This window comes from Gymnoscopelus braueri (assembly GCF_963280865.1).
Source record: "Gymnoscopelus braueri genome assembly, chromosome: 2".
Lineage (NCBI taxonomy): Eukaryota > Metazoa > Chordata > Actinopteri > Myctophiformes > Myctophidae > Gymnoscopelus > Gymnoscopelus braueri.
In genome coordinates, this window is record NC_137604.1 from 30,726,424 (window position 1) to 30,740,481 (window position 14,058).

The 14,058-nt window shown below is 43.0% G+C and overlaps 1 protein-coding gene across 2 annotated transcripts in view; it reads left to right on the forward strand.

The window, feature by feature from the left end:
- The window catches only part of dlc1 (DLC1 Rho GTPase activating protein), a 128,123-nt gene that overhangs the window by 14,324 nt on the left and 99,741 nt on the right, over window positions 1–14,058 (forward strand). For both annotated transcript variants that reach the window (XM_080417154.1, XM_080417155.1), the window contains exon 2: window positions 1,734–3,783. In XM_080417154.1, coding sequence (XP_080273280.1) covers window positions 1,813–3,783 — 1,971 coding nt within the window. In that variant the 5' untranslated portion in view covers window positions 1,734–1,812. The remainder of the gene's footprint in view (window positions 1–1,733; window positions 3,784–14,058) is intronic.

Consider the following 14,058-nt stretch of genomic DNA (forward strand, 5'->3'; position numbering starts at 1 on the left):
TTGCCAAAGTTAGTAGGAAAGGTCATAAAACCTTTCTCTCTGATATCATGATTATGGTTACGTTCCCTTGATGACCCTATATCCGCATGCTCTGTAATTTCAAAGTCTTTGCTCTAGTGTTTATGTGATCTGTTTAGACCAAAGCAGTGTCCCAGGTAGCAGAAATGCTCTTTATATGTGTCTCTCTGGCCCTCTGCGTGTATATTCCCTGCTAATGTAGAGCTGGATTGTGACTGTAAAGTTAAGGCTCATGTGATGGTCCATCTGTATTTTCAATTGACCTTTTTCCACACAGCAGACATTGACGTGTCACCAGTGGCGGAAGAAGTACTCAGATCTATTACTTAAGTAAAAGTAGCAATACCACAATGCATAAATACTCTGTTAAAGGTCTGTGTTCAAAATGTTACTTGAGTAAAAGTACAAAAGTATTGGCATCAAAATATACTTAAAGTACCTTAAGTAAAAGTACTAAAAAATGTTTGAAAATAGCAGATCTACAAGCTCACGACGCGTTGTGAGCTTGTAGATCTGCTATTTTCAAATAGCCTATGTATAAAATAGGGCTGAAGTGGTTAATGTATGTTTTATGATATAATATATAATTTTCAAATAATTGTAGTGGAGTAAATATATTATTATTATATGAATATTTGCCTCTGAGATGTAGTGGAGTAGAAGTAAAAGTACTGAACATTGGAAATACTCCAGTAAAGTAAAAAGTACCTCAAAATTGTACTTAAGTACAGTATTTGAGTAAATGTACTTAGTTACTATACACCACTGCGTGTCACACATGGGTAAAATGCAGCTGAAGGTAATAGGTCTGCTTCTGGGTCTGGTTCATTTAGGTTTTTACTGTTTGCCAACATGGATGGACAACTTCTGTATATTTAAATCCATGATGGCACACAGAAACCCCTAAATTAAACAGAGCCCCCTAATTAATGTCACGCTTCAGTTTTGCTTACCCTCATATGCCATGTCAAAATGTTGCAGTGAAAAATGTCCTTAGCCTTTTTTCTTGAGAGGAAACAACTCACTGGATCATTAGTGCTTTTCTGACTTCTCTGTCAGTTATGTTCTCGGTTGCATCATCGGAATCCACGTCTGTCAGAGCTTTTGTGGGTTTAAGGTTATGTGGAGTATGAAGTTTTGCTGAATTATCAGAATTGTTTTGGACAGTTAGTGTGTTGAAGGTTTGTGGTTTGAACTGCTCAGACTGGTTCGCCGTCTCTGTATGTCGTTAAGAAGTAAACAAGGGAATCTAGCCATATGTTGTTTATCATCCTCGTGTTTTACAATAACAACTATTTTACAGACCATTTCTTCCAAGGACTGTAAAGTGAAAACAAAACTTTAAAAAATAACTGATGTTCCGGACAGAGTTCATAGAATGCAACTAATTATTTTGTTATGTTAAACTCCTGGAAATCTTTGCTTGGAATGTCATCAGCTCTCCGTCTCAGCATAGTACAACTGGGGATCATGTCAGCTTATACAGTACAGACCCAGCTGAATTTACACTTTCCAGGGGAGCACTAATGGAACATGATCACGCCCCTCTTAAACTTCCACTCACTACTCCCCAGCTGTTTATTTTCAAACTGTAACATTACTCGCCAGATTATCATCTGCAAATTCAGTTAACCCCCTAACTTTGGAGGCTTTTTGAACATTAATAACAGTTTCCCACCCCCCTGTTCTCCCCCTCCTCTCTTGTCTTTTTACAGGAGGCTCAACTGTTCCGCTTCTGCATTTTTGTCTGGACTGCGACGACGCAGCTCTATGGGATAGCAGTGGGCGTCCGCCATGCCAGTAGCCATACGGAAAAGAAGTTGGGAAGACCATGTGACCCACCGATCAGGATTGCAGTACAGCTACGATGACCTGGACCTGGTCTGCTGCCATGGGGTCAGCAGTGAGACGGCCTGGGTGGGGGGTACGGGAGGCTCCAAGCCCAGCCGACGGGCGAGGTGTGTCTCCATGCCGGAGTGCTGCCATCAGCCGCCACCCACAGTCGACCTGTCCCAGGCATTGGCGGTGACGACTTCGCAATCCGTGGAGGAGTCGGAACATTTGGATCTCGTAGAAGGGAGTGGACATGATGTGGCACATGTGGATTTTGGGGGGAACTCGCTGGATGGTTCCGATGGGGCTTTGGAAGTCGAATCGTTTCAAAGGTTACCCGAGTCAGGGCGACCCAAAACAACAGACGCAGAGGACACTACAGAGTCTAACTGTAACTCAAACTGTGCCGTGTTACTGTATAATGCAAACAGTTGTACCAATGATGATGGCAGTGGCCACAATGTGAAAACAATGAAAAGCAAAGGTGAGGATGGTACAGGCGGTATCGAGAATCACAACATCTGTGATGAGCGTGATGATGCCTTGGCTCGGGCGCATAGCTCAGGAGAAGAGCAACAATGCATTTCTATTCGTTCGGACAATGGACCCCCACTGTCTGCTTCCGCTGGTGAACAGCCTGGCGAACATCCAAAGCCGCAGGAAACAATGGAGAGCCATATAGACGGTCACAGCAGCAGAGCTCCTGAGCCCTCCAAGAACACACTAACACAGCCTCTTTCTGCCGAACTGGAATCACAGACAGATCTCCCAGATGTTGAACAAGACAAAACCTCCACCACAGGCCATGTTGGCTCAATGGTAAATGTGCCTGCAGCTGCAATGGATTGCTCAATTAACCCAAAGGAGAATAACGATTCGATTACAAATGCAAACAAGACCGGGGAGCTGATTGTGAGTGTTGAACGGGACAAAGGGGTTTCTGAACAGAGGAAATCAGATGCCGCTGACGAGCTTCGTGGATTAAAAGACTCCAGCACTCAAAGCAAAACACCCCACACCCCAAATGAAACCGTGGCATCACACCTTCCTTCCCAGGAACATCGTGGACTGAAAGCTCCTGCAGAGAAAGATCTTTGTGATAGTACAATGCCAGTGGTTCTGGTCCATGGTTGTGAAATACCCCACCAGACAGCGCTGGAACAGCAGAATGTCGAAATGGCTGCAGTGAATCAAGCCAAGAGAGGGGAATGGTCTGGAGCAGGGAACATTGTAAGAGAAGCCGAAGTCACTTTTGAGACTCCATCAACAGATATGTGTGCCAAAGCTCAGCGCTGTGCCGAGGATATGGATGGTCACCTGACACCTGAAAAAGTGGATATCGTAGAGTCAAAAACGGACAAAAGACACACGCTGACAAGCAATCACTGTATTAATCAGGCCACGGAAGATGACGCTAGTAGACACACAGCATCCAAAGACGTGACCTCTTCTTCTGAGGTCCAAACACAAGCTTACCAGGTACCGCCGGACAGCGGCTGTTTAAAACTGGACACAATCCCCGAGGTCAGCGCCTCGGAAGCCGAAGACAACGCTGTCACACAAAATAATAACACAGCCGCGAACGTCGTCCACCACGCTCCGGTGGGTCCACTCTCTGACACGGCTCATGAAAACACAACTACTCAACGACAGCCAGGGTGCTCTGCAGAGGTCAGCGATGAGCTGTCCCCGGAGGGACTCCATGACAACCAAAGCTCTGGTCGTTACGTAGGTGAGTCACCTGCCTCTGAGGTGGCAGATGGTCAGAGGGGACACCGCAGGCCGCAAGCCACATGCTCCGAAATGGAAGACGTGGTGGAGGTGGCAGCACAGGCAGGCAGCACTCAACTTCCCAGTATAGCTTTGGATGGGAGGAGAGAGCCTGCCGGGGAGCAGAAAGAGGATAGCACAGTGAAAATGCGCATGAGAAAGGTAAGGTTCAATTTACTGTTTGTATCTCTGCTTGTTATTGACCCAACAAATGCATATTTTACTTTATGCGGATGCTCTAGGTCAGTGGTTCTCAAACTTTTTCAAATTGACACCCGCGGACCCCCATTTGAAAAGATATGCCAGGGACCCCCATAAGAGAAGATTTTTTACGGAGCAGTTAGCAGTGATCTCTGGGACCCGCATTTATATTGTAAAATCAATGTTTGACTCTGAGAGTGTACAATTGCTCTCAGAGTTACAGACCCATAAGGGTCCATTTGGTTCCTGACTGTCCATCGTTTAGCTGGGGACCCCCTGGAACTCCCTCAAGGACCCCTGGGGGTCCCCGGACCCCACTTTGAGAACCAATGCTCTAGGTGGCACGGTATCTATCTACAGTAGGAGTAGGTGGATTATGATGTCATATTTGTGATGAATTTGAATTAGCTTTAGTTTAATATTTGTCTTCGAGTCTGGTTGTAATCTGGGTTTGTAATCGCAGTGTTGGCATTGCAACACTTCAAATTCAGTTACTTTGTTATACTAACCGACACCTACTAGGCACAACACAGAGTGTCCAAATCATTTTTTTTGTCCCGGTCTCGCTCTGGCACGCCTCTCGGAAAACAATGACTTCACTCTCACATGCTTGCAGATCTGCAACTGGGGGATCTGTAAAATGTTTTACTCTTTCCCAACCCCTCTCATTGCAAAACAAGGTCCTATAAGGGCATGGAGTCTTTGGGAGTCTGAAAGCACAGTACAGAATGACACTGGCCTGCACAGCCAAGAGCATCCCAATGAAAAGCTAAATACCACTACCTGAATACCAAAAAATATCTAAAGCTTCTTACACACTATTATCCAGCTTGCTAGCTTGCTAAGTACGGTAATTTGCCAAAAATGTGACACCATTAATAAGTGGTATTAGGCTTTTGCTTCTTAGGGAACAAAGCAAAGGCCAAAGAACTGCCTCAATGTTTATTCACTATTCGTGGTCATAGTGTTGGCCCTTTGGAAATGACAACAACAGAGCCATTATTTAACAGCCAGCTAGGGCCTATTAAAGTGGGCATGTTGTCTGGAAAGGGACCAACTGAACACTAATGCCCGCGTGCTGAATAATAATGTCAGTACGTGTGAAACTTTGGAAATGCTGATGTTCGCTCACCTGTTCATAACGGCCCTCCCAATGTTTGTGCTGAACATCTCCAGATTATCTGACGTGTGAGTTTTTAGTTAGATAAATGTGTTGCAGCCGTAAAAAATGATTTGATAGCTCAGTCTGGTTCATGGCGTGAATAATGCGTGTGGTCATTCTTCCGCAGTGTGTTTGCACAATGCGTCACACACACGTCGACATCCTTTGGTTTTTATCTGCGGTTCAGCTCAAAAGCTAAATCCCAGAGGATTGACTGTATCACCATCACATTATTCAACATAGATTGAATGTTTGCATAGGGAACGCTGCCGGCCCTGTCAGCCGTCACCAATGCTGACATAACACCGCTCACTGCCAAAGATGAGATGGCCTCTGAGATCACAGGGCTCCAGTCCAGCCTTAACATTTAACATTGGTTGCACTGGCATGCCTAAACTGTTTCCTTTAGGTGCACCAGCACATGATTTGAGACAGCACCTCATTGCCCATGATTTTGGTGCTTTTATTTGTTTTTATTTATTTAAATACAGCACAAACAAGAAATCACAACCTCAATTGTTAACAAAAATAAGCAGATTTGTACGAGCTATTCTTTGTGAAAGGCATATATTTTGGCCTTTTTCTATGTGGTAGACTCTGGTTGTGGCTCAGAGTCAGATGTTGGGTCAGGATTAGGCATCTTTATAGGGACAGGACAGGAGATAGGTGGTGGAGCGCTTATACCTCCACTCGTGATATAGGGTCTGGGCTCACGACCGGGCACAAGTGATTTGGCCACCACAGCTTTTCTCTTGACGAAGAAATGATGAATAGTTCTCTTCATTTTTACGATTTTACGGTTGTGATGTTGCTGTGGAGGTGGAGAACAGGGCGCCCTTTAACGCATACATGCCTTATTTCCCCCCCCACGCATTCTAGGCCTGTACATAAATAATCAATTTCATGTTTCACAGATGTAACCGTGAGACTACTTGGAAATGAATTCAGACATCCTATTTGGTCAGCTGTTGCACCTTGCCCTCTTCTGTTGATTAGGACATTGTACCCATCCCCCCATCCATCAGGCTCGGAGACACATAAACAGAGGCTGTTACCCACCGTTTTGGCCAAAGCTAAACGTTTGAGAAAGTTTGAGAACCACTGGGTTAAGACACTTGAATATGATTGAATAGGACACACCTATTAAATAAAAAAAAACAAAAAAAACATCTTCATTACCAATAATCATGAATAATCATGATTAATAATCATAATACTAAGCTAAAATAATTAGGATGATCATTTTAGCCATAATCGTATAGCTCTACCGCAGGCAGCACAGGAAAATATCAGCGTCAGAACCAATCAGAGGCAGAGTAGGGGTGGGTCTTAGTTTGCAGAATGCGGGTGGGGACAAAAAAAAAGAAAATGCTACACACATACTGTACACACACTGACAGACCTGCAAAATGTCAGGCGCCCAATGAAAATGTTTATTCGCACTTGACAGATTTTTGGTTGTATGTGCTTCCAAAATGGTCGCACTCTGGAGCGCTGGATCACAGTCCTGGAAAAACAAGGAAAACCTTTGAGGCTTTTTATTGCTCCAGCCACGATACGTCTGAGCCGCCGCCAAGACCAAATCCATCCACCATATTGTAATGACTTGACTCCGTAATATTTCATGTGTTTTCATGCTGCATACAGCCAATTTACTTTACAAATAAGGCCGTGGGGAAGATGTACTAGTTGCGCTCCAAGGCTGAATCAGAGAGTTATCCCTGGATCCAACTTATTACAGTCTTATCATGCAACGGAAGCAGGAAAATCCACGTTGATATTGGATGGATCATCTTGTCTGTCTTTGTCTGTGCGTACCCATCACCCACCCTCCCGCACACATGCGCCCAATGGAGACAAAATGGATGGATGTGAGGGAGAGATGAAATGGTGAAAAAGAAGGGAAATGGAACCAGTGGTGGCTGACATTATTATCCCCATGGCAAGCCATTCACTACTGTATTGTTTAATGCAGTGGTTTTCAACCTTTCCAGGCCGTGACCCCCCAAAATAATCATCTTTGAACTGGGGACCCCCCAAAATAATCATATTTGAACCCAAGCACTTGGAATGTAGGAGTTGAGGCATTCCATTTAGTTTGACTCGGTTCCACAGATAAATATTGTGAAAATAGCAGATCTACAAGCTCACAACGCCTCACAACTTGAGCTTATAGATAGGCTATTTTCAAAATGTTTGCCTCTTTCTTTTATTATTTGAAAATTTGACCAATGTTTGACACAGTTTTTATAGTATAGTTTGTTGATTACTTTTGATGCAGTAATGGTCTTTTTCTTTTCTTTCTATCTTTTTGTTTAGGTATTAAAGAGGTCTTAAATTTGTCAAATTATGTGGGGACCCCCCTTGGGTTCCCGACCCACGGGTTGAGAACCACTGGTTTAATGAGGTTACGGGCTAGGTTTGAGGTCTGTGTCACTCAATCAGCCACTTCAGCCCTAACAACTTCATCGTACCACGAATAGGGAAAATAAAATAAAAACCTATTTTTGCAATTTTTTAAAACATTTCAAAGATTTTTTTTTTTTTTTTTTTTTTTTTTTTTAAACCTTTCGCCTATATAATGACATGGCCAAAATTGGGACGCCAGGGTTTAAGCGGTTAAGACATTGGTTCTCAGAGTGGGGTCCAGGGACCCCAGGGGGTCCCCAGCAAAATGTGTTAATATGGTGTCACAATCATTTTAAGCACTTTAACCTTTTATACTTTGGCTATTCAAAAATAGCTACAAGCTCATATCCGCGCCACGAGCTTGTAGATCTGCTATTTTTGAAAAATCATGAAATTTTTTGCAAATCTTTCAATATATATATTTTTTAAGCGAACATTTGTAACTCAAATCTTTGCTTCCCTGGAACTAAATATTTTGAGATGGGGATCCGCGGCCAAATACATTTTGTGGGTCCTTGACATGAAAAAGTTTGAGAACCACTGGGTCAGAAAAGACACTTGAATATGATTTCCCTTCTTAGACAGTGACCTGCGCTTGTCACACTGACAAGATATTGTACAAGTCACAGGGTAAATCTCTTGTAGCCCGTGATTATGTCCCCAGGGGTCTATGTTGTTGCAGGATCTGCCTGTAAAATGAACCCATCTGGCTTGCATAATGGGCACAGAGATGGACCTGATAATGGGCTTTGTTACGCTGTTTATTTGTTTTAGCAACAGGCCTTATCTTGACCTCGGGGCTACGCTGGCTCACATCTTCTATCTGCCACCAGACACGTTGGCAGCATCGCTGTCACACATTGGTTTCTCTCTTTCTTTCTCTGTATCTCTATGTTGTTGTTTTGTGTGTGTGTGTGTGTGTGTGTGTGTGTGTGTGTGTGTGTGTGTGTGTGTGTGTGTGTGTGTGTGTGTGTGTGTGTGTGTGTGTGTGTGTGTGTGTGTGTGTGTGTGTGTGTGTGTGTGTGTCTCACTTTTCCTCTTTTTTTCATAAACGGAACGCCTGCATAAAACTGAGTGATTTATGCCTGTTCTGATGAGGTCATCGCTGAACGTTGGCTTTCAAGCTGACCTTATTCCAAAAAGCAGAGGCCCACAATGCAATGGGACAGGTTTGAGAAATATGACGGAGACCGCAGTGTGTGTGTGTGTGTGTGTGTGTGTGTGTGTGTGTGTGTGTGTGTGTGTGTGTGTGTGTGTGTGTGTGTGTGTGTGTGTGTGTGTGTGTGTGTGTGTGTGTGTGTGTGTGTGTGTGTGTGTGTGTGTGTGGGTGGGTTGGGGGAGGGGGAAAGGGGTCTGGCAGTTCAAACAGTGTGGGAACTGTCTCCCATCTCAAAAAAACAGGAAGTGGCGAGGAATGTAACAGAAAACCCTAAAAAGATGGGAAAATGGGGGAAAATAGCTTTCTGAGAAGACCACCAGAAAGCCCCCCGTGACAACATGCCTTTCTGGGGGTATCTGACATTGGCGCTGTGCAGTTTCTGTGGTTTGTTGTTGCCATCTTGACCAACCAACTATTTGTTCATTCAGCCAAGCCTTGTAAAGATGTCATTGTTTTGCCACGATACAGCGTTGCATTGAGATAACGACGTGATGTTGTTGTGTGCTGCTCCTCTACTAGCGAGGAATGCCAATGGAAGCATCGCCGTGAGATGCATTTCCATGACACACACACACATAGCCTCCATGCCTGTGTGTGCGCCCTCAGCAAATCCAATAGGAACAGCTTTTGACAGGCAAATTGGGCTCTAACTGGAAAATAAATGTAAGCGCGAGTCACAAGACGTTATTAAGGATGGAGTCTGGAGCCAGGCATGGAGTATTTGGACCCTTATAGCCTTGTTTATCACGGTGCAGATTCCACGTGACGTAGGATCTATAACCCTGTAAGCTATAACCCTGTCAGTTATACTTTGTTGTGCACGGGTGTCGTGAACAGAAAATAGCAGACCGGCAAGCTGGCGCAGCGCCGCAATGCAACGCGTTGTGAGCTTGTAGATCTGCTATTTTTGGTGTGTGACATCATCGTGCGACTAGGTCAGGCATTAGTCACACAGCTCAGCCACATCTGAATGTCTGCTCCGTTGGTTCTCAAAGTTGAGTCCGGGGACCCCCAGGGGTCCTTGAGGGAGTTCTAGGGGGTCCCCAGCTAAATGATGGATAGTAGGAACCAAATAGACTCTTATGGGTCTGTAACTCTGAGAGTATACAAATAGAACCAAATGGACCCTTATGGGTCTGTAACTCTGAGAGTGTGCTAACGGGTCCATTTGGTTCCATTCGTACACTCTCAGAGTTACATTAACGTTGATTTTACAAAATAAATTGGGGTCCCAGAGATAGAAATGAAGTTTGAGAACCACTGGTCTACTCAACAAACATTGTAAATTATTAGTCAAACGTCAAGGCACTATCGCAAAAGAGCAATCTTTGCTCCTGTATTGGCTCTGGTATGAATATGAAATCAATTCTGATCCATTTTACTCAAATAAACTGCCTTCATAAAAGTGTTGCGCCTCCAGGAGCAGTGAGCGAAATGTAAAACAGACGTGTATTCAGTTAAACTCTCGGACATAATCCCATGTAGCTTATAGCATGCACGCATGCAAGTCACGGTAGTCGTGTCTCCTATGATCTCACTCTCATAAAGCGTTTAACAGGGGTCTGTAAGTGCAGATTGTAACAGGGTTTGTTTGGGCCTAATGAGCCAGCCCTCGTGAGATCATCTCTCGGGGTTCTCTCTCAGAGGAGAGAGCCTTTTGAAGAGAGAACCACACAACCACACACAACCACACACAACCACACACACACACACACACACGCACACACGCACACACGCACACACGCACACACACACACACACACACACACACACACACACACACACACACACACACACACACACAGTGTATACACAGTGTGTACGAGTGGCCTAAGAAGCTACAACAAAGTCTTCATCTACTTCTGTTTCTACTGGGTAGACATAGAAGGCTAAAGCTAGACAACGGTGTATTATTATTGTCTTACTGGTGACGTACCACCTGAGGTCAGTGTTAGACTTACTACCTCAGACCAGTAAGGACTTCAGAGCAGATGGAGTGGAGGAGAGACATGTATCTGTTAGTGTGGGTGACATGACATGATGTGTACACCAAAGGGGACAATAAATGACATCAAACAGTGTGAAATGACAATAAAGACTACACAGTAAAACCCTGAGGGAGAATTTAAGAGGATTTTATGGTGTAGTACTGTAGATTCAGTGGTGGAAAAAGTACTCACATGTTTTACTTAAGTAAAAGTATCAATACTGCAATGTGGAAATACTCTGTTACAAGTAAAAGTCCGTAATTCAGAATTTACCCGAGTAAAAGTGTATTGGTAGAGTATTGGTATCAAAATGTATTTAAAGTACCAAAAGTAGAAAGTACTCACTATGCAGAATCCCATTTCACAAGTTTTCAAATGTATAAAAATCATTTGAAAATAGCCGATCTACAAGCTCACAATGCGACGCGACGCATTTTGAGCTTCTAGATCGGCTATTTTCAAATGGACGAAATATATATAGGGCTGAAGTGGTCAATGTATGTTTAGTAATAATAATCAAAATCTACAAAGTAACTAGTAACTAAATTGTCAAACAATTGTAATGGAGTAAAAGTACTATATTTGTCTCTGAGATGTAGTGGAGTAGAAGTAAAAGTACAGAAAATTGGGAATACTCCACTAAAGTAAAAAATACCTAAAGTACAGTACTTGAGTAAATGTACTTAGTTACTTTACACCACTGCTGTAGAAGAATAAAGAGGAGACAGATTATGTGTTTTCAAATATATTTTTGTGGCTTTTCTGCCTCTATATGACAGTACAGTACAGTGGAGATTGACGGGAAGCGGGGAGAGAGTCGGGGAAGTGACACGGCAGCAGAGGTAGAGGTGGGGAGAGCTGAGGAGCAGCTGTGTGTGGTGGTCACGGTGGTCACGGTGGTCACGCTGGTGCATCGGGGGTCATTTGGTTACTGAGTCTAAGTCCTCCACGTTGGACCATATATAATCAGGGCCTTTGTGGATACAGATCTCTGGCAACCTTTGAACCATCTACTCCCTTTGTTGTTCTCGCTCGCTCTCTCTTTCTGTCTGTCTATCTACCACACACACACACACACACACACACACACACACACACACACACACACACACACACACACACACACAACACACACGTAAAAACATACTGTAGTCACACTCAAAATCCTTGCTGGAGAAGCCACTGTACGACAAACTGTACTGCACATGTGTAACTGTGTATTAACTATCGATTAATTACACTATTTATAATGTTGTTGAGATTATGCTATCGATTACTTTTTCGATTAATCAAATAATCGAGTGTGGGTTTTTTTTCTTCACGAACAAACACATCTACGCAACAAAAAAAACCTAACAGATTTTTTTATAATCAACTAAATTCAATAGTCTGATTAAACCCTAAAATAGCGCGCACACACACACACACACACACACACACACACACACACACACACACACACACACACACACACACACACACACACACACACACACACACACACACACACACACATACACAAGTATAAAAAAGGGCTTATATGTGTGTTTTGTAATAATAATTTTGCCTCAGTAGCAGAGTAAAAAATGTAAATACTGAAGTAAATTAAAAGTATCTAATGTACTTAGTTACTTTGAACCACTGTCTAAAGGTGATGTTGTTACGGGATGTTTGAATAACTGAGGTCCATCTGTCAGTGAAACCCAATTGTCAATCTGGTCGTGTTGGCAGTGCATTGACCAGTGTTGCCAAGTATGCTTATTATAAGCGTCTTTGGGCTTGTTTTTCTGTAAATTTGCTTGTAAATATTGGTAGTTGTGGTAGGTTGTGGTTTTTTTTGGGCTTGTTTCTAAAGTGTAGTTGCTTATTTGGGCTTGCTGCCTAAAGTTGTTTAAACCAGTGGTTCTGAAACATTTCCATGTCAAGGACCCCCAAAATTAATATGAATTTTTCCACGGAACCCCATCTGAGATTATTTGTGCCAGGGTGCCCCGTCGAACCCGATTTGTGTTGTTAGAGTGCCAGTTTTTTTTTAAAACAGGGTACTCCAAGTGCCTGGATTTTTAACAATTTTTGAACATTTTTCAAGTAGTCACAAATATTTTCAGTGATCACCGTCCTCACGGTGATCCCCTCATTACGTGATCCCCCTCAATTAAAAACATTAGGTAATCCGTTCCATAGTTGCAGCCAGTTGAAAATAGTCAAAAATAGTCCAAAATACATAATAAAAAAAAAAATTACACAGGAGCCGAGATACAGGCTTTTGAGGTCATAAGTTAACCAGGAAGTGGATTGGAGTGTAAATCTTCGAAAAATGATATCTCCTGGTGCTGTGAAGAAGTTTTTTTTTTTTTCTCAATAATGGTCCGGACCGTTTTTGGCACTCCTCGTTTGGATTATGAAAAACGGTCCGGACCGTTTTTGGCACTCAATGTGTTAAAATGTTTAAAAAATATTCCAAATATTTCACTCTTTTTTTTATTCGATTTTTTAAAAACACGTCGCATCAAAACGCGATGCGACGTGTTGTGAGCTTGTAGATGTGCTATTTTCAAATAGCTAATGCATAGGTTTAAAGTGCTCATGTGGCCTTCGCTTCTTTTGGGCTTCTTGTTTTCATAGACCTGGTTGCTTATTTCTCTCGCAAAATCTGGCAACACTGGCTTTGACCTGCCACGCTGGTCACGCACGGAGTCAACACATCGCTGATGAATGTCTTCACTGTGTGACTTTGCCAGCTAGTGCCAGCCTCCCTCTCCTCCCCATAAAACTGATGAAATTATGGAGATTGCAGCAGGGTCGAGTTTTACTACCTCCCTGCCCAGAATAGCGTCCCTATTCTGGCCATTTCATAATGGGGGAACATGTGGTGAAAATAGGATAACGTTGGGTGAAAAAATAGCCAATCTACAACGGTGGTTCTCAAAGTGGTGTTCCGGGGACCCCCTGGTGGTGGTCCTTGTAGGGGTTCCAGTGGGGTCCCCAGAAATGCATCAAAATCTGTTCATCCACAACCCTATTTTATACAATTATTTTTGAAAGATTTTGAAAAAAGAGGGTTTTATGACAAATCTTCCCTTCTAGAGGTCCCTGGAACAAAATGTTTTCAGATGGGGGTCCGCGGCCAAATACATATCAATTTGGGGTTTCTTGACATGAAAATGTTTGGGAAATACTGATCTACAAGCTTGACGAACTGCTATTTCCGGCGAAGACATTTGATGTAGAGGGGGGGGAAAAGCACTGTAGACCCCTGGGGAAACCCAGTGAATGTGATATATATAGGGTATAAGTGGTTAATGGTTGGGTAAGAGAATAATAATAATAATAATGTATTTTATTTGTATTGCACTTTTCGTTCACAGGGAATCTCAGAGTGCTACATAGTTAAAAAAAACATAAAATCAATCACAAAAGGTTAAAAACAGGGTTAGCAAAAATGTCAAGCACAAAAGGATATTGCTGACAGTAACCACACAACCATTTAAAACGAAAAGGCCTTCCTAAACAGAGAG